Source organism: Oncorhynchus mykiss, chromosome 6, assembly GCF_013265735.2.
Source record: "Oncorhynchus mykiss isolate Arlee chromosome 6, USDA_OmykA_1.1, whole genome shotgun sequence".
NCBI lineage: Eukaryota > Metazoa > Chordata > Actinopteri > Salmoniformes > Salmonidae > Oncorhynchus > Oncorhynchus mykiss.
The window spans coordinates 55,920,181-55,944,102 of record NC_048570.1 but is presented as its reverse complement, the minus strand read 5'-3'; the positions used below and the strand labels follow the sequence as shown (position 1 = coordinate 55,944,102).

The 23,922-nt window shown below is 41.2% G+C and overlaps 1 protein-coding gene across 1 annotated transcript; it reads left to right on the top strand.

Annotated features, from left to right (window-relative positions):
• LOC110526170 (palmitoyltransferase ZDHHC13) lies at positions 1–22,527 on the top strand. The gene is made up of 17 exons (XM_021606841.2): positions 1–145; positions 3,435–3,655; positions 13,270–13,392; positions 13,588–13,665; positions 14,679–14,823; positions 14,993–15,057; positions 15,232–15,394; positions 15,920–16,045; positions 16,335–16,468; positions 16,882–16,982; positions 17,616–17,740; positions 17,951–18,013; positions 18,193–18,286; positions 18,567–18,650; positions 18,767–18,924; positions 20,812–20,909; positions 21,056–22,527. Exons 1-17 carry the CDS (start codon positions 122–124, stop codon positions 21,192–21,194), a joined length of 1,941 nt encoding a protein of 646 aa, XP_021462516.1. The 5' UTR covers positions 1–121; the 3' UTR covers positions 21,195–22,527.
• Positions 22,528–23,922: the final 1,395 nt, after the last annotated feature.

Here is a 23,922-nt window from a genome sequence, read left to right as displayed (position 1 = left end):
GGTTGCCAACCGCCATATAAAATCACTGAGGAAGAAGAAGAAGAAGGAAGTTGAGGCCGAAGGGAGTTCGCGCAAAATTAAACGATTTTCGTTGTCCTCTCGTCACATTTCTGGCTGTACAATGGATTGGAAGGGAGATAACGGCGTAAGTTTAACTTTACAGTGATTCTTGATTGAAGAGGAAGGGAATACTTGCTTTCTAATTAGAGCGGTGCTAAAATATCCATCATATCTAGCTAGGTAGCTAGTTAGCCTAAGGTTGGACGCTTCATGAATTGGCAGCAAGTTTGGGGAAATGCCATTGAGAAGAGGTAGCAGTCAAGCATGTCAAGGCAGATGGATAGCTAATAACTAAACTAGCACTGATCAGTAGGTATGTAATGTTAGATTACCAACAACATTTCAGACAACTGTCATCGTCTATGCAGCTGACGTTATTCAGTATAGCTACTGTAGCTAGGTTGATTAGGTAGCTGTATGTGTGTATCGTAGAACTGGGAAACTATTAGGTAGTTAACTTTCTAACAAAGCTGCAGTAACTAGCTTAACTAGGTCTATCAACTGGTGGCTGTTTCCCAGATATGGGATCAAGTCACGGATGGGTATAATTTGTGTAACGTTCAAACGGGAATCTTTTCTAAAAACGTAAGAAAGTACAAGGTTGCCAACAAACAACGCATATAGTACAGCTATCAATGATCAATTCACCTAGTTAACTAGCTGCCGAATAGGCATCAACTCACCACGTAGCTGGTAAAAACCTCTTAAGGATCCGCCCATTAAAAAAGAATAATAATAATCACCTAAAATGACATACAGGCAGTTAGATTTGGGTATCTCAGGCCATGAAGCAATGATATGCATTTTCTTGGTACCATTTGAAAGGAAACACTTTAAAGTTTGTGGAAATGTTGGAGAATATAAAACAATAGATCTGGTGAAGGATCATCCAAAGAAAAAACAACTGTTTTTTTTTGTACCATCTTTGAAATGCAAGGAAAGGCCATAATGTATTATTCCAGGCTGGGTGCCGTTTAGGTTTTGACCACTAGATGGCAGCAGTGCATGTACACTTTTTTTTTAGGCTGATCCAATGAGCCATTATATTTGTTGCATTTTTCATGTTCATGTTCAAAATTGTGCACTCTCCTAAAACAATAGCATGGTATTCTTTCACTGTAATAGCTACTGTAAATTGGTCAGTGCAGTTAGATTAACAAGAATTTAAGCTTTCTGCCTATATCAGATATGTCTATGTCCTGGGAAATGTTCTTGTTACTTACTACAACATGCTAATCACATTAGCCTACGTTAGCTTAACCATCCTGTGGACACTGATCCCGAAGAAGTTCATGTTTGTCCATAGGCTACCAGAGTGAGGACAGACATTTTTCAGAGTAAACATGGTGGGTGAAAAACTTAATTAAATACCTACCTGGTATTTTATTATCCTGCTATACAACCTTTTATGCATTGTTTGTTGGCAACCATTGTTTGTTGGCAACAAATTCCTGTTGGAACGCAAACACAAATTATACCCAGCCATTGTAATTATTTTTCCAGTCACTAGGTCCGTCTCTCAAGTCGAGTCCCAGGAAGAATGGGTCGAGTTAAGGCCAAGTCGTGCATTAAAAAAATATATTCATGCAATGACTTGTTCAACTTCAAGTCTGTGTCATTATTGAAGCTACCACAAAGCCCTTTTCATTATTTTGTCTACAACATATTATGATTATGTAAGAATTATTTTTTACAAGAAATTCCAAATGCAAGTTTAATAAGTAAATGATTACAAAAATAAATTGCCTACCAAAATATCATGTTCCTGCCAGCCTAGTGTGTCACACTCTGTAGGCTATAGCCTTGAAATAATTTAAATAGGCCATAAAATATAGCCTTAGTAATTCTTAGGCTACCTATCTGGTTCCTGACCTATTTAGTGTTTATATGCTGTATAATATGACATGTTATATTTGAAATGATGAGTGCTTCTTAGTCACCTTTTTTAAATTTATTTTTTTATACTTATTTTTTATTGTAGGAACACAAAGAACAAATAAAATCAAATAAAAGAACAACAAAAAAAGATCTGGCAGTTACAGTGCACTTCATACCTTCATCATCATATCATCATATTCGTTACATTGACATCTTTGAATTCGACCTTTTCCAAGTACGAAACCCATTTTTCCCAGTATTCTTGACCTCTCTCCTGCTGAGTTCTTAAAGCAAAGGTCATACGCTCCATGTGGTGTATATCTTCTACAATGTCTATCCATTGTGTCACTGTGGGAGGGTCTTTTTGTAGATATTTCCTAGTGACAGCCTTTTTACTGGCTGCCAGTAGGACCCATAGTCACCTTTTTAAAGAAAAGTATACTACAGTACACAGTAGAGCACATTAGTTGAGTAAATTAATGTACTATACTCTACTACTGAACTATACTGTGCTTTACTGTACTGCGCGCTAAACTGTGCTGTACTTTGATGTCCAAACGTGTGAAAAATAAACATCTATAATTGGTTCAGATTTGGCTGGACCAACCTATTTGGTCTTGTTTGGGGGCAAAGCTCATTAACATAATTGCCAGTGTGTAGAATAATACCCACATATGCAAAGGAGGATATTGCATATTTATACCTTTTGTAAACCTATTTAGGATGCATTACCATGAAGAGAATGACATTCATATCCATAATTATGCATTTCTGTGGAGTACAGATCAGGGACCCATGATTAAATTATATTATCGCAATTCCGTTACTGGGTGTAAATCCACTTCACTTACTGTAGTTAACCAAAATAATAGCTTAGTCATAGCTGGTGCCCCATTTCATTCTGCAAACATTGTTGCATCTTAATTCGGTGGATTTAACTGAATGTTTGGAAAATGTGGACAGATAAATAAAAAAAACTGAGGGAGATTTTACCGGAATTCTGTTAGCACACTTTGCAGCTGCACAGTAAATGCATTAAATGTTTTTTTGTCAAATCTTCAGTGTAAGTTGTTCAAAGTAGTCCTTGTACATGGAGTTTTTATGGTTTGTTAAACTTTGAAATCAATGTTTTTTTTGTTTGGCATACATTTGAGTCTCAGTGCAATTCCATTACCATAGAATTGGCTAAATACCATAAATTGTCTGTCTGTCTTTTACTTAAACAATGGGGAGGAACCAGAAAGATCAGGCTACTGGAATTCTTTGCAGTTTGGTTGTTTTCATGATTTTGTCTTTTTTTAAATCACCTGCCTAATGGGTCAACCTCCGAGCACGCTCAACTTGCATGACTGCTCAGTTCAAATGCCTCAGGCAGTAGGCCAACCCTTAATGTCAAATAGTACCATCTATTTGCAAGTCAGGCAGACTTACCAAAATTGAGAATTTCCATCTATAGTTGATAATGTACCCATTCTCTCTTTTTGTGTATTTGACAGGTTCACAACCATGACGGTTGCCAAGGCCACGGGGGTCACTCGCATGGGCCTGCGGTGCATGGATTCGGGGGTCACGGCGGTGGTTTGGCGCACGGGTTCATGCCTGCTTTCCATGGCCAATTTGGCCCACGAGCTGACCAGATGATAGACCCCACTCAGCAGCCCAAGAAACGGTCGCATATGGATGACAGCAGCAGCTGGGACATTGTCAAAGCAACACAGTAAGATTCACCACTGTTGTGTCTCATATTAAACCCTATAAATGCCCACTCAGTGCAAATGTTCTGATCCCAGCCCCATAGCTCAGGTCAAAAGTAGTGCACTATATGGGTAATATATTTTCATTTGAAATCATCCCTTGAGATCCACAAAGCAGTAGTGATCAGAGCAGTAAGAATTGCCAAATGGCAATACTGAGGACTGAATAGCTTTCAGGGATTGCAAACTCGTCACTCTTTGGGGATATTCATCTACGTGAATCGTGTAGATCTGTATAAAAAATATTTAAAACATTTGTGGGTGACTCGCAAACAGATCTTCTCCCTGTGTGATCACTACCTTCTCTGGAGACTGTCCGCATGCACTCCACGCAACAAACTTGTTTCCTTACTGGGAATTTTGGAGTGCAACCTGTATTCAAAATTGTGCTGTAATTATAGTTGATAGATGCAAATTATAGTTGCTTGTATGTTTTCTATAGCCCAAATGATTACACACGGAAGTTATTAACTATAGCCATTATAACAATAATGGTATTTATTAACCTTTTTAAGATAAAAAAAAAAAAAAAAAATGAGTAAACATGTTGTAGCTTAGACCCTACTTTACATCATCTAAGGTTTGTGTGTTGTGCCCGCTATTGTTTGAGACACATGCTCTTGAATACAGGGTGGGTGTCATTTCAATCATTAGCGGTTTCCATTAACTTGTGCAGTGCTCAAACACTATTTTGCAAAAACCTAGTGTCGAATAAAAATGTAGTGTTTGAAGTGTTTTCATTACTCATTTAGACAAATTACACGTTAATAGTCGACAGCCTGTATGCCCTCCCATCAACAGTGCCTTCAGAAAGTATTCATACCCCTGGACTTTTTCCACATGTTGTTGGGTTACATCCTGAATCTAAAATTTGATTGCATTGAGATTTTTTTTGTAACTGGCCCTACACACAATACCCCAGCATTTCAGTGGAATTATGTTTTTAGAATAAAAAGGAAAATCTGAAATGTCTTGTTTCAATAAGTATTCAACCTTAAATAAGCACAGGAGTAAATATGTGCTTAACAAATAAAATAAAATGTTATTAGTCACATGCGCCAAAAACAATCAGTGTTGATCTTACTGTGAAATGCTTACTTACAAGCCCTTAACCAACAATGCAGTTGTAAGAAAAATAAGAGTTAAGAAAATATTTACTAAATCAACGAAAGTAATTAAAAAAAAAACATGATGCTATATACAGGGGGTATGGGTTGTGTGGGGTTACGGGTTAGTAGGTAATATGTACATTTAAGTAAGGGGTAAAGTGACTATGAATAGATAATAAACAGCAAGTAGCAGCAGTGGAACAAAAATGCTATTTGATTAACTGGGGAGGGGGGTAAAAGCTATTAAGGAGCATTTTGGACCTAGACTTGGTACTCCGGTACTGCTTGCCGTGCCGTAGCAGAGCGAACCGCCTCTGACTAGGGTGGCTGGAGTCTTTGACAATTTTTAGGGCCTTCCTCTGACACTGCCTGGTATAGAGGTCCTGGATGGCAGGAAGCTTGGCCCCATTGATGTACTGGGACGTACGCACTACCCTCTCTAGCGCCTTGTGGTCAGATGCCGAGCAATTGCCATACCAGGCAGTGATGCAACTAGTCAGGATGCTCTCGATGATGCAGCTGTAAAACGTTTTGAGGACCCATGCCAAATCTTTTCAGTCTCCTGAGGGGGAATAGGCATTGTCATGCCCTCTTCACAACTGTCTTGGTGTGTTTGGACCATGATAATTTTTTTTGTGATGTGGACACCAAGGAACTTGAAACTCTCAACCTGCTCCACTACAGCCCTGTCGATGTGAATGGGGGCATGCTAGGCCCTCCTTTTCCTGTAGTCCATGACAAATGATGGTGTTGGAGTTGTGCTTGGCCATGCAGTCGTGGGTGAACAGGGAGTACAGGAGGGGACCAAGCACGCACCCCTGAGGGGCCCCCGTGTTAAGGATCAGCGTGGAAGATGTGTTGTTGCCTTCCCTTACCACCCGGGGGTGGCCTGTCAGGAAGTCAAAGATCCAGTTGAGGCGTTTAGTCCTAGGGTCCTTTCGCTTAATGATGAGCTTTGAGGTCACTATGGTGTTGAAAGCTGAGATGTAGTCAATATACAGGACTCGTAAATCAAATAAGTTGCATGGGTTCACTCTGTGCAATAATAGGGTTTAAAATTCTTTTTTTAATGACCACCTATTCTCTGTACCCCCCACATCCAATTATCTATGAGGTCCCTCATTCGAGGAGTGAATTTCAAACAACGATTAAACCACAAAGACCAGGGAGGTTTTCTAATGTCTCGCAAAGAAGGGCACCTATTTGTAGATGGGTATAAATAAATTAAAAGTAGAAATTGAATATCCCTTTGAGCATGGTGAAGTTATTTATTACACTTTTGGAGGGTGTATCAATACACCCAGTCACTACAACGATACAGGTGTTCTTCCTAACTCAGTTGCAGAAGTGGAAATGGACAGCTCTAGGATTTCACCATGGGGCCAATGTGACAGTTTAATGGCTGTGATAGGAGAAAACGGATAAACAACATTGTAGTTACTACACAATACTAACATGAGTGACAAGAAGGAAGCCTGTACAGATGACAAATATTCCAAAACGTGCATCCTGTTTGCAACAAGGCACTAGACTAATCCTGAAAAAAAATGTAGCAAAGCAATAACCTTTTGTTCTAAATAATAAAAAAATATGTCAAATAGGCCAAATATACATGGGAGTTGCTTACCATGAAGACAGGGAATATTCCTCAGTGGCAGAGTTACAGTTTTGACTTAAATCCCAGAGAGGTAAAACTCAGTTTTTCACAATTCCTGACATTTAATCATAGTAAAAATTCCCTGTCTTAGGTCAGTTAGGATCACTACTTCATTTTAAGAATGTGAAATGTCAGAATAATAGTAGTGATTTATTTCAGCTTTTCTTTCATCACATTCCCAGTGGGTCAGAAGTTTACATGCGCTCAATTAATATTTGGTAGTATTGCCTTTAAATTGTTTAACTTGGGTCAAACGTTTCGGGTAGCCTTCCACAAGCTTCCCACAGTAGTTTGGGTGAATTTTGGCCCATTCCTCCTGACAGAGCTGGTGTAACTGAGTCAGGTTTGTTAGCCTCCTTGCTCGCACACACTTTTTCAGTTCTGCCCATAAATGTTCTATGGGATTGAGGTCAGGGCTTTGAGGGCCACTCCAATACATTGAATTTGTTGTCCTTAAGCCATTTTGCCACAACTTTGGAAGATTGCTTGGGGTCATTGTCCATTTGGAAGACCCATTTGCGACCAAGCTTTAACTTACTGACTGATGTCTTGAGAGTTCGCTTCAATATAACTACATAATTTTCCTACCTCATGATGCCATCTATTTTGTGAAGTACACTAGTCCCTCCTGCAGCAAAGCACCCCCACCACATGATGCTGCAACGCCCGAGCTTCAAAGTTGGGATGGTGTTCTTTGGCTTGCAAGCCTCCCCCCTTTTCCTCCAAACAACAATGGTCATTATGGCCAAACAGTTCTATTTTTGTTTCATCAGACCAGAGGACATTTCTCCAAAAAGTACAGTCTTTGTCCCCATGTGCAGTTGCAAACCGTAGTCTGGCTTTTTATGGCGGTTTTGGAGCAGTGGTGTCTGTCTTGTTGAGCGGCCTTTCAGGTTATGTCGATATAGGACTCGTTTTACTGTAGATTTAGATACTTTTGTACCTATTTCTTCCAGCATCTTCACAAGGTCCTTTGCTGTTCTGTGATTTGATTTGCACTTTTTGCATCAAAGTACGTTCATCTCTAGGAGACAGAACGTGTCTCCTTCCTGAGTGGTATGATAGCTGCGTGGTCCCATGGTGTTTATACTTGAGTACTGTTTTTTTGTACAGATGAACGTGGTACCTTGGAAATTGCTCCCAAGGATGAACCAGACTTGTGGAGGTCTACACATTTTTCTGAGGTCTTGGCTGATTTCTTTTGATTTTCCCAGGAGGTCAAGTGGAGGCACTGAGTTTGAAGGTAGGCCTTGAAATACATCCACAGGTACACCTCTAATTGACTCAAATGATGTCAGTTAGCCTATCAGAAGCTTCTAAACGCCTTCTATAATTTTCTGCAATTTTCCAAGCTGTTTAAAGGCACAGTCAACTTAGTGTATGTAAACTTCTGACCCACTGGAATTGTGACACAGTGAAATAATCTGTCTGTAAACAATTGTTGAAAAAATTATTTCTGTCATACACAAAGTAGATGTCCTAACCGACTTGCCAAAACTATAGTTTGTTAACAAGACATTTTTGGAGTGGATTAAATGGACTACACCAGATTTGCCAGTTCTTGCTGTGAGATGTTACCCCACAAATCCACCAAGGCACCTGCAAGTTCCTGGACATTTCTGAGGGGGAATGGCCCTAGCCCTCACCCTCGATCCATCAGGTCCCAGGCGTGCTCAATGGGATTGAGATCCGGGCTCTTCCCTGGCCATGGCAGAACACTTACATTCCTGTCTTGCAGGAAATCACGCACAGAACAAGCAGTATGGCTGGTGGCATTGTCATGCTGGAGGGTCATGTCAGGATGAGCCTGCAGGAAGGGTACCACATGAGGGAGAAGGATGTCTTCCCTGTAACGCACAGCGTTGAGATTGCCTGCAATGACGACAAGCTCAGTCCGATGATGCTGTGACACACCTCCCCAGACCATGATGGACCCTCCACCCACAAAACGATCCCGCTCCAGAGTACAGGCCTCGGTGTAACGCTCATTCCTTCGACGATAAACGCGACTCCGACCATCACCCGTGGTGAGACAAAACTGCGACTCGTCCGTGAAGAGCACTTTTTGCCAGTCCTGTCTGGGCCAGCGACGGTGGGTTTGTGCCCATAGGTGACGTTGTTCTGGTGAGGAGCTGCCTTACAACAGGCCTACAATCCCCCAGTCCAGCCTCTCTCTGCTTATTGCGGACAGTCTGAGCACTGATGGAGGGATTGTGCGTTCCTGGTGTAAATCTTTGGTAGTAGTTGTTGCCGTCCTGTACCTGTCCCGCAGGTGTGATGTTCGGATGTACCCATCCTGTGCAGGTGTTGTTACACGTGGTCTGCCACTGCGAGGACAATCAGCTGTCCGTCCTGTCTCTCTGTAACGCTGTCTTAGGCGTCTCACAGTACTGGCATTGTAATTTCTGGCCCTGGCCACATCTGCAGTCCTCACGCCTCCTTGCAGCATGCCTAAGTCACATTCCTGCAGATGAGCAGGGACCGTGGGCAGCTTTCTTTTTGTGTTTTTCAGAGTCAGTAGAAAGGCCCCTTTAGTGTCCTAAGTTTTCATAACTGTGACCTTAATTGCCTACCGTCTGTAAGCTGTTTGTGTCTTAATGATTGTTCCACAGGTGACTGTTCATTGTTTATGGTTCATTGAGCAAGCATGGGAAACAGTGTTTTAGACTCTTTACAATGAAGATATGTGAAGTTATTTGGATTTTTATGAATGATCTTTGAAAGACAGGGTCCTGAAAAGGGGACGTTTCTTTTTTTGCTGAGTTTACATATGAGATATGTGATGTAATATTTACAAACAATTAAAGTGACTACAATACTGTAGAATAGTATAGAGTAATGCAAGATACGAAGACATTTATTAAAGTGGCTAGTGTTTCATTTCCTAGTGATTCCTAATCTGTCTATAGGCAGCAGCCTCTGTTGTGCTGGAGATGGCTGTTTTAACATTCAGTCGTGTAGTATAGAATACAATACAGGATATACATCTGAAATGGGTGATGCAATATGTAAACACAATTTAAAAGTGACAGATACCGTAGAATTGTGTGGTTTATACATATGAGACGGGTAATGCTAGATACTGAACATTGTTAAAGTGGCTAGTGATCCCTAATCTATGTCTATAGGCAGCTGCCTCTAATGTGCTCGTGATGGCTGTTTTGCAGTCTGATGTCAGGCAATGCATTCCGTGAAGAGTCGTTCATAATTTAGACCTCGTTTGAAATATTTCAAGAAATAATCGTACCGTAATCTGCAACACTCAGTCATATTGTCAACAAGGCAGCATGATGCATAGTTCAGATAACATACATCTCTTTTCCCAAAAATATACACTACCGTTCAAAAGTTTGGGGTCACTTAGAAATGTCCTTGTTTTGAAAAGAAAAGTAAAAAATGTTGACTTTTTAAAGTAACATCAAATTGATCAGAAATATAGTGTACAAAGTAATGTTCTAAATGGCTATTGTAGCTGGAAACTGCACATTTTTTGATGTACGCATACGTAGATATTCCAGAGGCCCATTATCAGCAACCATCACTCATGTTCCAATGGCATGTTGTGTTTGCTAATCCAAGTTGATCATTTTTAAAAGGCTAATTGATCATTAGAAATCCCTTTTGCAATTGTTAGCACAGTTAAACTGTTGTGCTGATTTTAAAGAAGCAATAAAACTGTCCTTTAGACTAGTTGAGTATCTGGAGCATCAACATTTGTGGGTTCGATTACAGGCTTCAAAATGGCAAGAAACGAAGAACTGAAGGCTATTCTACGTGAGAAATTGCCAAGAAACTGAAGATCTGGTACAACGTTGTCTACTACTCCCTTCAAAGAACAGTGCACACTGGCTCTAACCAGAATAGAGTGGGAGGCCCCAGTGCACAACTGAGCAAGAGGACAAGTACATTAGAGTGTCTAGTTTGAGAAACCGACGCCTCACAAGTCCTCAACTGGAAGCTTCATTAAATATTACCCGCAACACACCAGTCTCAACGTCAACAGTGAAGAGGTGACTCTGGGATGCTGGCCTTCTAGGCATAGTTCCTCTGTCCAGTATCTGTATCTGTGTTCTTTTGCCTTTCTTAATCTTTGGTGAATGGCACGACAATGGGCCTCAGGATCTCGTCACAGTGATCTCAGGCCTCAGGATCTCGTTGTCTGTGTATTAAAATGACCATTCATTTTAAAAATGCAATTGCGTTTGTTGTCCGTAGCTTATGCCTGCCCATACCATAACCTGTGGTGGAAATTCTAACCAAGCGAGAGAGACTTTATTTCTTCAAACGATCATTCTTTAATATCGTTTTAATTATTGCAATAATGAAGCTGCTCATAGACCACGCTTAAGTGTTTGCCGAGAGCCCAACGAGCAGAACTGAGCCACAGTATTTTATAGTTAAGAGACATCCTCCTGAATACGTGACAAACTGCAGATGTCTGAAATAGGTCAAAGGTTAGGATTAGTATGTGAGAAAGGAGTATCCCCCAGCCAGATAGCGTTTACTGTGAAGATTTTTCCAATTGTGTGGAAACCAGGGTTTGGCCCCTAACACGAGGTTCCTCCCATCAGCCGTCCACACCAGAGACATCTCCTCCCTGGTAGGTCACAGTATACAAACACCAACTCATTCTATGGAATGCAGGCTGTAGGTTTTCTCTCCAAGCCATCATAAATCAATTGCCAGCACCAAGCCTCAGAGGCCCAACTCAGTCCCACAGACACAGATGAGAGAGTACTGAGAAACCTTATTCGATGCATAAACAGTATTAAACATAAATGACACGTATTTTCTACCATAAACGCCACTTTCACCTTGGGGCACTCTGTTCACAACATTGACATCAGCAAAGACGGCGTACACGTAGTTGCCGGGTTGTGAGGCCGGTTGGACGTACTACCAAATTCTCTAAAATGTCGTTGGCGGCTGCTTATGGTAGAGTAATTAACATTAAATGAAATTATCTGGCAACAATGAATATTCCTGCAGGATATTCCTGCAGTCAGCATGCCAGTTGCGCACTCCCTCATTGCGCACTCCCTCATAACTTTTGTGTGTGATAAACTGAACATTTTAGAGTGGCCTTTTGTCCCCAGCACAAGGTGCACCTGTATAATAATCACATTATTTAAGCAGCTTCTTGATATGCCACACCTGTCAGGTGAATGGATTATCTAGGCAAAGGAGAAATTCTCACGAACCGGGATTTGTGTTTTTTATGGAACATTTGGAACATTTCTGAGATCTTTTATTTCAATGCCTGAAACATGGGACCAACACTTTACATGATGCATTTATCTTTATGTTCAGTGTAGTTTTTATTGGGAAGGCAGATTGCTTTTGATTTTTTTAAAAACGTATCACTTTTGCATGTGAAAATACCGAAATACTAGTGTTTAACCTACATCACTTTTGGTTTCAGCCAACTTTGCTGTTAGCCAGAATAGGGCACCTGGCTCATGGCAGGCTGCCCGCTACGCCTGCCCGGGCCGGCTTAAACGAATCCCCTCCTTGATACCAACAAATAATGGTGTTTCTCATATCAAAATGAATGACTGAGCACAGAATGCAACCCTATGCGTTCCACAAATAGAATATCAAACCGAGTTCAGAGTGATGTCGTTCAGAATGAGTTCTCCATAAATTATCACATGTGACAGCTGTGAGCAGCCAGATTCATCCCTTAACCACACTGGCTACTCAGCTGCTTTAATCCGTCCGTTGTTTCTGCGCATCTCCATCAGTTTTTAAAATGTTATTTAGCCGTGATGATGAGTGGGCTGTGCAGAGAGTGATGGGTTTTCTTAGTTGTGGATGTGGATACTATGTGGATACTTTTTAAAATTTAGCTTGTAAGACAAAACGGGCCAGTCTGACTTCGCTTTCACGCTGTCTCTGGAGTTCCACTGCCAAAGAGGAAAACGGAGCACCGTGACAGTCGTGCTTGAGCTTTTACATCACTTAAAACCGTGCGTTTCTAGTCCAAGCTACTCAAAAGTTATGCTCTATATTACCGGAGCTACTGTACTTTCGTCCCTTTCTATGCAGTTGGTGCACATTTTATATAATTTTATAAACCATGTTGCGGGGCCGTTTTAAACTACTAGCGAGCTGCGAATTTGTGGTTTGATAAACGACTTTCTTTAGTCATGTTACCTTGGCTATGCACACATTTGGATGGCACAGGGAAATTGATAGATAGCTTACTCAGGGATGTGCATGTGCCTTAGTAATATAATTCAGAATCAAATCTGTCAATATTTCTGGTGTTCCTTAAATTCTGTTTGGTGCCAACATTTTAGTCATTTATTAGATGCTTTTAACCGGAGCGACTTACAGGGGTGACTGCATACATTTTCATACTTTTATTTCCCCATACTGGTCCCACATGAGACCATGTGTTCGGTTTTGTTCCTGTGAAAATCCTGCATCCTTCCGGTCAACTTCTCTCTCAAACTCAACATCTCTGTTCTCCAACCAGACCATGTAAATGTCATTGTAGTCAAGCATGCTAATAACTAGCATAACTTTTCTGACCAAATGCTGAAAAGCCATGGCATCAATTTATGAACATGACTAAATACTTACCCCTAGTGTCAGTACATAGATATGACATGACAGAATATTGTAGTTTACCACTAGTTGTAAAAATGGTAACCTCCATTTAGTGTACCAGATTTTCCTTTTGATTCATGCTTATATTCCAGTACACCTTCCAGAATATTTTACCAGGGATAGATCGATGGATAGAAAGGTGTATTCTATGTGCGAGTGGATCTCTTTTCAATATCTTTTCCCCCTTGGATTCTAGGTTTGGTATCCTGGACCGATGTAAGGAACTGGTGGAGGCTGGTTACGATGTGAGGCAGCCTGACAAGGAGAATGTCTCCCTCTTACACTGGGCAGCCATTAACAACCGCGCAGAGGTGGTCAAGTAAGGGCTCTACATCAAACACGTGTCTGATTTAGGAATGTAGTTTTACATTTAGATTTTGAATGTGGAGTTTTTTTTCTTACAAACAACAAGCCAACGTCATTCCCAAAGAGGAACCCATGCTAAGCGGAAGATTCCTGTGCAAAGACATTGGTAGGTGTATTTTTAAGATGTCCGTTCAATGCTCTTCCGTAGGTATTATATATCCAAAGGGGCCGCCATAGACCAGCTAGGTGGTGACCTGAACTCCACACCCCTGCATTGGGCCATAAGGTAATTGCTTTGTTGGTAGGCAAGGTCACCCCTCTCTCCCTCTCTATCCACCCTTACAGCTTCGGTCAAATATATTGGCACCCTTACATGATTTACTATTTCTTCTCAGACACGTTTAAATGGAAAACTTGCATTGTTCACAAGTGTATTTGTTTGATCCACTTCAAAGTAAAAAAAAAAAATAATAATTGGCCTGGACTAAATTATTCAAATGAATTTGGTTGGAGGCAAGTTCTCATTTACTGTGTCATAGAGCCAAACAGGGAAATGGTTCCAATCATTTTTTCCATATGGAATTTTTTTAAAGAAGCGCTTAAAATAAGGGCTGTGTTTCGTGTACGCTTACCCTGGCGTGACGTTTGGTGCTTACCCTGGCGTGACGTTTGGTGCTTACCCTGGCGTGACGTTTGGTGCTTACCCTGGCATGACGTTTGGTGCTTACCCTGGCGTGACGTTTTGATAACCAGGGAAATCTCTCTCGGACAAGGGGACTTTTCTCATTATATTTGCCTATATTTATCATCAAAGTAGACCTCATGCAAGACTACAGTTCCCTGCAAGCCCCTGCACGTCATCTCTAGCTGACACCTTTGCTAACAGGTATTGTCAATTTAAAACTTGCACAAGACAGTTCACAGAATTGTCAATTTTATTAATTACTACATTTAGCTAACATTAAATTGTTAATCCAGAGATTCTTACCTTTGCCTCAAAGGCAAAGTCTCGTCCAGATCATTGCATTTATAGTCCTTTATGGTAGCCACATTAGCAACAAATTAGTGGTTCGTTTTTTTTGGGGGGGGTAAAATAAAGGCAAAATATATTGATAAGTCACCTTATCCTAGAGAGATTTACACGGTTATCAAAACTTCACGCCAGGGTAAGCACCAAACGTCACGCCAAAAAGCACCAAGCAATGCAGGTGTAGAAGCACGAGATCTGAGATATGAATTGTGTTATGGGGTACATATCAATATGGTTTGGTGATTTTATGTTTGGTTGTCTGTGGACAGGCAGGGCCACCTCTCCATGGTGATCCAGCTGCTGCGGTACGGAGCAGACCCATCTATGGCAGACGGGGAGGGCTACCGCAGCCTGCATCTGGCAATCCTCTTCCAACACATGCCCATAGCAGCCTACCTCATGGCCAAGGGACAGGTGAGACTCTTTCTCTCTTGCTCTCTTTTCCTCTCTCAGCCACACTCATTCTTGCTTTTATTCTTGTGCTTTCTCATCCTTACTTTCTCTTTTATTCTCCCTTCAGTCTAACATTCCCTCTTTTTTTGTGTTTATTTATTTATTTATTTATTTATTTTTTCTGTTGTAGGAAGTTGACCTTCCTGACTCAAATGGGCAGACACCCCTGATGTTGGCAGCACAGAAAATCATTGGGTACGTTTCCCTGCAACCCAATGATTATTTGTTTCTTTTCCATGTATTCTTACAATAACATATGTCCTCAATAACTGGCCTATTAGGCTGTTTTGGTAATGTACTACTTAAAAAGGTCATGGTTAGTGTTAGGGTGGGGATATCTGAAGTCAATAAACGAATAATTGAATGCAGGCCCGAGCCCACTAACTTCCTGATGAAATGCAATGCGTCGGTGAGTGCGGTGGACAAAGTGAACAGGAACTCTCCGCTGCACTGTGCCGTGCTGGCGGGAAACGTGGACGCTGCACACGTCCTGCTGGAGGCCGGGGCTAGCGTGGATGCCGAGAACGCCAACGTGAGAACCTGACCTCACACACACACACACACTAATTAATCCTATCATAAATGTGAGCTCCTGGAGGACACTGGCTGCCTTATAGCGATGGGTTGTCTTCACACACAGTTACACACCTCTGGTTGGGGGGGGTTATAAATTAGTAGACTAAATCGATACATGCATCATACTCAGGATGTTACTAACATATAAGGCTCTGAGATACATGTGTTGGCCTATTTTAAAAGTTGAACATGTGCATATTTATTTGCTATTGTAAATCTAATTTTATTGGTCATATACACATGGTTAGCAGATGTTAATGTGAGTGTAGCGAAATGCTTGTGCTTCTAGTTCCGACAGTGCAGTAATATCTAACAAGTAATCTAACAAATTCACAATGACTACCTTATACACACAAATGTAAAGGGATGAATAAGAACATGTACATATAAATGGATGAGCGATGGCCCTAGTGACTATAGTGTGTGAGGTTAACTAAGGATTGCGAGTGTGACGATGTGACTGTTGCGTTCGTCTCCTCAGGGTCACACTCCCATAGACCTGGCCCACCAGGTGCACAGCCCCCTGCTCATCCACATGCTCAACCACATCAAGCAGGAGAGGATACGCTCCAGCTCCCGTTGCCTGCGCCTAGTTAACCGATACAGGGTATGGACACCACAAACACACTTTTCCTCTGCCTATGTTACTTCAACACACAGGGTGTGTGGGGCACTACACTTTCGTATCCTCAACAAATGTCTATGAGAGATGTTAACCCATATTTCCAGTATTGTGTGTGCGACAGCATAAGGGAGAACAATAATTAACCTCTTGCTTAAAATAGAGATCCCAACGCTGAAGATTTCCTCGCATTGTGGTTGAAATTAATACTAGTATTTCTCTTTTTAAAGATTATTTACGTGATTATCTCTCTTGTGTCCTGGTCTCTGTTTAGGTGTGTCTTCAGTTTATGTTCAGCGTTGCTGTGCTGGGCAGTTTGGGAGCGATAGCTGACTTGAGCTCAGAATCCTGGCTGCTAAAAGGGGTTCTGCTGGCCTGTGTGATGGCTGTGGTCAACCTGGCCCAACGGTGAGAACGCACATTGGCCTGCCCGTGGTCAATCCAGTAGGCGAGACCACACACCATCACAGCGATTAGGGTTGATCAGCTGTTATGAGTGTTCTTCAACTGCTAGTTAACTGAGATGCATTGAGAGATCCGCAGTGCACCCCATGTCGAGAGCTCTGTTGGTATTACTAGGGACCTCCCGCAAGATGGCGCTCACATACTGACTAGTAGTAGCCTGCTTTTATTCATACTGTCCGTGCTTGGTTCTGTCAAATCTCCCTGGGCAGTCGTTTGCTGACACGACTGCTCATTAAGTAGAAAATGTACTCTCTAGGAGCATTTATGGCACAACTCATTTTTAATTTTCATTCAAGACTTCTATTAGTTGAAACAATGTTATAACGAATACAATAAGTGTGTGTGTGCACTTGCAGGCAGTTGGCGAGCCAGGCCCTGCAGTCGCTGGTTCCTGCTACAGCTCTCATGGCGTCAGTCTTCTGGATGCTGGTCACCTGGTGCCTGTGGTTCCTGCCTGATATCCTTTAACACAGGGCCTCTACTGACACTCGTACTCCAACCCAGCACAGCACTCTACATTCTGTATTTGCCCGGCATGTAACACTGTACTAAATCAACACTTAAAAAGCTCCCCTGTCATTGACTGTCCTAGTCCATCTCGGTCTAGTTCAATCCAGCCCATTCTAGTCCAGCCTAACCAAGCCCATCTCTTTAAGGAGAGTCGGAGCTCCTTCCTCCTTGCATATTTTATCAGATGGCAGGTAGGCGGGGTACAGTGTATACAGGGGAGAGAGCACGAAAGTATAGGGTTCGGGTGGTATTTTCTACCCATGCTGCTATGGGCAATATGTGCTTGAGAGGCTGCAGCACTATCGCTGCGCTGCGCTTTTGCGCCAAGTACATCTCGGTCCAGTGTCATGGTTTGTGTTAAAGTAGTTAATGCAATATACTGTGTTTCATACCCATAAAATTCAAATCTGGACCTGTCAGTTGTGTTTTCTTTGTTCTTCCCCTCTAATCAGGGACTTATTTAGTCCTGGGACACTAGGTGGGTGCAATTGAATTATCAGGTAGAACATGACTTCCAGGGTAGGTTGGAATACACCTACTGTATTTGGTGTGACGTTATGTCCTTAACCCGTCTCCCTACATTGTCCCAGTGCCACGGTACAGGTGTTGTTCACTTTCAACGCCACAGCTCTGCTCTACTACTACCTCCGCTCCTGTAGGACTGACCCCGGCATCGTCAAGGCAACCGAGGAAGAGAAAAAGATGGTAAGGAGCAGGACATCGGGAGAGGCGTTGTTCCATGACTGTTGTTTAAAAAATAAAGATATATATTTTTAAGACTGTTAGAAAAACATTATGGACAGGTCACAACATTTACCCGGGTAGGAGGGGTAGTTGGCATGTGACATAGCTGCCTATCTACTTCAATGACATGGATGTGATTTTGATCTTGTTGGTCTTCTGTGTCTCCAACAGAATGTGGTGTTGCTGGCAGAGGCGGGCTGCTTGGACCCCAGGATCTTCTGCACTTCCTGTATGGTAAGCCACAAGGACCAAAGTAGGCCGGTCACATTCCAACACATTTACTCAGACCATAGCTATTAGCGGGATACTGAAGACTTCCAATTAACAAATATGTTTTTGTTCAAGCTTTCACATGTTAGGAAATGTGGTGATATGAAGAACTGCTGATTGGTTGTTGTTTTTCGGTTATGCAGATGAAGAAGCCAATGAGGGCAAATCACTGCTTCTCCTGTGACGCCTGCGTGGCAAAACAGGATCATCACTCCATCTGGATCAATGGCTGCATAGGTAACTAAAACCACAGAGCTTATATATTTGTCTACCGTATATTATAGATATAGTTTGTAGGATAATCTACCCTAAGCCTCAATACGCACTAATAGGTTTGTGTAGTGGAATACAATCATTGTAGTGGCAGTCAACTAGTATTTGAACACTTGCAAATATAGTATTCTAAGATTAGCTGACTCAAATACACAGCCAGCATTAGCCACTTTGTCAGCACCAGAGTTATACGTTTTAATGACCAAGTTTTGGTCTTCTTTCCACCCATCCTTACTTTCTTCAGGTGCCAGGAATCACCACTTCTTTGTTCTCTTCCTGCTCTCTCTCTGCCTGATGGGAGCGTGGATGTTCTACGGATGTCTCATGTGTGAGTGACAGTCTCAATTAGTCACGTAGACAATAGTACTTTATTGCACTTTATTTGTGTACGTTCTTAAGTAAATGCATTATCTTCTTGCCTGACATTCTCGTGTGTGTTGCCAGACTGGTCAAAGCACTGTCCGCTGCACTACCAGGAGGAGGGTGTGTGGGGTGTTATCTCTGCCCTGGTGGGCTGTTCTTCCTGGGTGCTGGGCATCTTCTGTCTAGCTTTCTTCCATACCGCCTGGGCTTCCATACTACTGGTCATACAGCTCTACCAGGTAACTGTGTGTGTGTGTGTGTGTGTGTGTTTTGAGGTCGACCGATTATGATTTTTCAACGCCGATAGCGATTTATTGGAGGACCAAAAAATGCCGATACCGATTAATCTGCCAATTTTTATATTTATTTATTTGTAATTATGACAATTACAAGAATACTGAATGAACACTTTTATTTGAACTTAATATAATACATAAATAAAATCTATTTAGTCTTAAATAAATAATGAAACGTGTTAAATTTGGTTTAAATAATGTAAAAACACAGTGTTGGAGAAGAAAGTAAAAGTGCAATATGTGCCATGTAAAAAAAAAAAAGCTAACGTTAAAGTTCCTTGCTCAGAACATGAGAACGTACGGTGGTGGTTCCTTTTAACATGAGTCTTCAATATTCCCAGTTAATACGTTTTAGGTTGTAGTTATAGGAATAATAGGACTATTTCTCTCTATACCATTTGTATTTCATATACCTTTGACTATTGGATGTTCTTATAGGCACTATAGTATTGCCAGCCTAATCTCGGGAGTTGATAGGCTTGAAGTCATGAACAGTGCTGTGCTTCAAGCATTGCTAAAAGCTGCTCGCAAACGCAGGAAACTTGCTGTTTGAATGAATGCTTACGAGCCTGCTGCTGCCTACCACCGCTCAGACTGCTCTATCAAATATCAAATCATAGACTTAATTATGATATAATATAAACACAGAAATATGTGCCTTATGTCATTAATATGGAAACTATAATTTCGAAAACAAAACGTTTATTCTTTCAGTGAAATATGGAACCGTTCTGTATTTTATCTAACGGGTGGCATCCCTAAGTCTAAATATTGCTGTTACATTGCACAACTTTCAATGTTATGTCATAATTATGTACAATTCTGGCAAATTAATTACGGTCTTTGTTAGGAAGGAATGGTCTTCACACAGTTTGCAACGAGCCAGGCGGCCCAAACTGCTGCATATACCCTGACTCTGCTTGCACAGAGTCAGGGTATAAAATATTGCCTGCTAACAAGAATTTATTTTCACTAAATATGCAGGTTTAAAAATATATACTTGTGTATTGATTTTAAGAAAGACATTGATGTTTATGGTAAGGTACACTGGTGTAATGATTGTGCTTTTTTCGCGAATGCGCTTTTGTTAAATCACCCGTTTGGCGAAGATGAAGTAGGCTGTGATTCGATGATAAATGATTATATGCAACGCAGGACAAGCTAGTTAACTACACATGGTTGATGATATGACTAGTTTAACTAGTGACTATGTTAAGATTTTGTTTTTTTCTAAGATAAGTTTAATGCTAGCTAGCACCTTACTGTGGCTCCTTGCCAAGGTAATCGGTCGACCTCTATTGTGTGTATGTAGTAGCTAAATGATGCTACAATAAAACCTCCACTGCTACAACTGTAAGTATGTTGTATTTGAATAACGTCTTGAAACGCTGTTGTCTCAGAGCTGTTAAAGAACTACTGCATTACTATGTGCACTCGCGCTACATACACTATATGATTTTCTCGTTTTGCTCGAGCTGCCATTGTTTTTCCTGTGTGTTTCTTTTGATTTGCTCAGAATCAAACGCCGCGTGTATTATTCATGATTGATGTGTTGAAGCCATCTTGCTGCTGCGCCTTCCCCAGGGCAGTCCCCCCTGCTGGGGCCCCACTCACACTGAGATGTCTCTCACTGCTTTAATGATGCCGGGCTGGGAGGAGCGCTGAACTGCTATTTGCTTTAGTCTTTTTTTAGGAAATATTTAAACGGATGCATTATTTATCGTTGTTTTATCATAATTTTTTTACGACTTGTAAGCCGAAGTGACAATTTGGAGGCATAGTGGCATTTCTATTTTAGTTAGACGTGTGTCTGTGTGTCTGTCTGAATAGATTGCGTTCTACGGCCTGACCACCGCAGAGAGGGCAAACCTGATGCTTCGCCAGAGGAAACTCCCACAATCCATCTCCCTCAGACAGAACCCTTACAAGTAAGTTGTCTTCATCAGGCTAACCTGCCGATTCTGTTTACTTGGTGACGAAAGCAGTAAGCAGTGTTCCCTCACACTATTTAGGTTTGTAGCCCAGTGCTTCTCTTTCACTTTCTCCATTCTTTTCTCTCCCTCTCCCTCCATAGTTTGGGTGTGGTGCGTAACCTGGTGTCATTCTTCCAGCTGCGTTGCTGTGGGCTGTTCAAGCCCGCCATGGTCGACTGGACCCAGCAATACCCACCTGGCCGAGACCACATGATGTTCGGCCACCCCGACATCGTCTGACCACACAGGGTCAGAGGGCAGCTAGGGCTGGGTCCACGGTCGTTCTGGACCAAACGGATTAAGCTTATTTATTTTTTAATCTTTTGTAAATTTTGGACAGCCTGTGAAGAAACACCACTATAAAGGGAAATAGCATGGAGGAAGTTGTACTGACTTTTTTCTTTTTTTTTTTTATGTGTTTGCTTTTTGTACAGACTACTGCTGCCTTATGCTGGTATATATTAATGAGGGGGAAAAAATGAACATTTGAAATATAATTTGTGTGAAGTCAAATTAGCCTTAATATGGCTTAAATTGTATATTAAGTTAGTCAGTGTTTTTATGAATATAAATATAGTTATATTTTGATCAATGTGTTTTTTATGAAGAATGATCTTTTAAATGTCTGTTTTACAGTGTTCGCAAGAGGCTGTGAGTGTTTTTAGATTGAAGGACCAACACCGTAGACAGTTTAAGCAAAGCATTGCTTTGTCAGTCACTGAACTCTTTTGATTGGAGCATGCAGTGCATACAGTTTCTCTAGAGCAGTTTTTCTAATACTGGTACTGTACCTCCTAAGTATGCTCATTTTCTATCCAGCATCTCTCGACAGTGGACACACAAACCATTGCTGTTTCCGATTCCCTCTCCCAGAGGTGTGTGTGCTCGTTCACTCCCCCTTGTGTATTTAGAAGGAATGAACGGGTGGAAGAAATATGGTTGACAGTGTACTGTTGGCAGTGCTTTTACATCCATTAAGGGTGAACTAGTGCCCACTATTGGGAGAAGGCAAGGAATCAGAACTCAACCCATATCTCAACAATCCAATATCCAACCACCATCCTACGAACTATGCTCTTCTCTTTCAGCCTTAAAGCAACCGTCTGAGATTTCCAGTCATTTCGATTAAATGACAAACTCTTATGTTATCGTAACCAAAACGAAAGACCCATTACTCCATTTAGTTATGTTTTTATTATCATATTAGGACTTTATATGCTAATGTATAGCTTCAAGTCATGCTAAGAAATGTTCTCGTGGAATATCATTCCGACAGATAGAAATCAAGTGATATTTCCGTGCGAAAATGTCATGGGATACATTTGATTCACTGTTTACATTTTTGTGTTGAAGTCACACTGATGGTATGCACGTCTTACAGGGTGTGGCTTTGATGAGACTGGACAGTTTTTTTTTAAAATTATGTTTGACCTGAAATGTCATGTGATGATATTAGCATCCAAGCTATGTTGCTTTTTTTTCTGCTTTTTTTTCTGCATAACCACATGAAGTAATGTGCCATTGTAACCCGCTGCACTGGATATTGGAATAAAGCATTGCAAGTTGGTTTTTACTATGGCGTCAGAAAGCCTTTTGAGTTCGATACTGTATGTGGGCTTTGATTTTTTCCCCCCCATGACTGCTAATGGAGAGATTTGGTATCTTCATGTTCCAATCGATCTTGCATAGCCCATGTGAAGACGTGGTAAGTAAAACTTTAATTTACCTTTTTTATTTATAATTGATATGTTGCTATTCATTTTCATATTTGGGTAAGCCTCTACCAAGTCAGGCTCCCAATTTACTTATGTTATCCACACCACAGGAGACCGTTTTAATGAAACGAATTATGCATACCAAAACATTTTTTAATTGAAGCCAAAGAAAGACACCAGTCAATATGTCATTCTTTTACTTCACACCATCTCATTGCAGGTAAACATTTATTTTTATTTTTTTATCCATGTACACACACCCGCATCAGCCTCCTGCAGTTTATGTACTTTTAATTAGAAACAGCTTGCGCGTGGGCACCCAGACATACGTTTGGATAGCTTAACGCAAATGTGTTTGGTAATTAGCGTTGCCGTGTTTATTTAAATTACACAGGCATATTTATGAGCGCGGATGAAATCTATTAATAATGAATTAAAAACACAGCTTGGAGGCAAATTAGTGTAGCTGTCTTCACCAGGCAGCACATTAACGCAGAACAGAAATATGGCTTAATTATGTTTCCTTCTCTCTCTTGTTTTCATGTTAATTTGTTTTTAATGGGGAGAGAGATAATTAGCTAAACGGCTTGTTGGCTTTTGTTTGGCGCTTTATGTTTTTGCCTCAAAGCTTCCGATTTATTTTGAGGTGCGCTTATATTCTATATTCTATTGTGTTGCACTTTCAATATATTTTGAAAAGCATCTGGTTATAATTGATTCATGCCATTTGAGGTCTACCCATCCTATACCCCGTCCATAGGTGACCGTCTGTATTGTAACCAGGTGTGTTTGCTGGTCTACAAAACCAAGGAGGCTCATGGTTCACAACCCCTTCCATGGACATTCACAGTAATTATGACAACTTCTGGAGGATGTCCTCCAACCTATCAGAGCTCTTGCCGCATGAACTGATTTGTTGTCCACCCAGTCAAAGGATCAGAGAATGAATCTAGTACTGAAAGCATAAGCTACAGTTAGCTAGCATTGCAGTTCATAAAATGTGAGTAGGTTACACGGAGAAAGACGATAGTTGGAACAGTTTTGAACAAATGTATTTATTTAAAAATTAAGAAGCATGAGAGCTATATTTGGTTGTATTTTTTTCACTTAGCTAGCGGATGCAGCTAGCTAGTTTAGCCTACTCAAACACCCGGCTCAGAACAGAGAGGGATGCTATGTTAGTTACCTGGCTATGGCTATCCAACACTGGAAATAGGCTGTGGTTAGCGGTTATCATATGAAGGTCTGGCTTG

Bases quoted from the DNA above. Each gene is read 5' to 3' on its own strand.
- LOC110526170 (XM_021606841.2), top strand. From the start codon at position 122: ATGGATTGGAAGGGAGATAACGGC. The intron at 13,393-13,587 runs GTAAGGGCTCTA...GCTCTTCCGTAG, and splicing joins AACCGCGCAGAGGTGGTCAA to GTATTATATATCCAAAGGGG. The intron at 16,046-16,334 runs GTATGGACACCA...GTCTCTGTTTAG, and splicing joins GCCTAGTTAACCGATACAGG to GTGTGTCTTCAGTTTATGTT.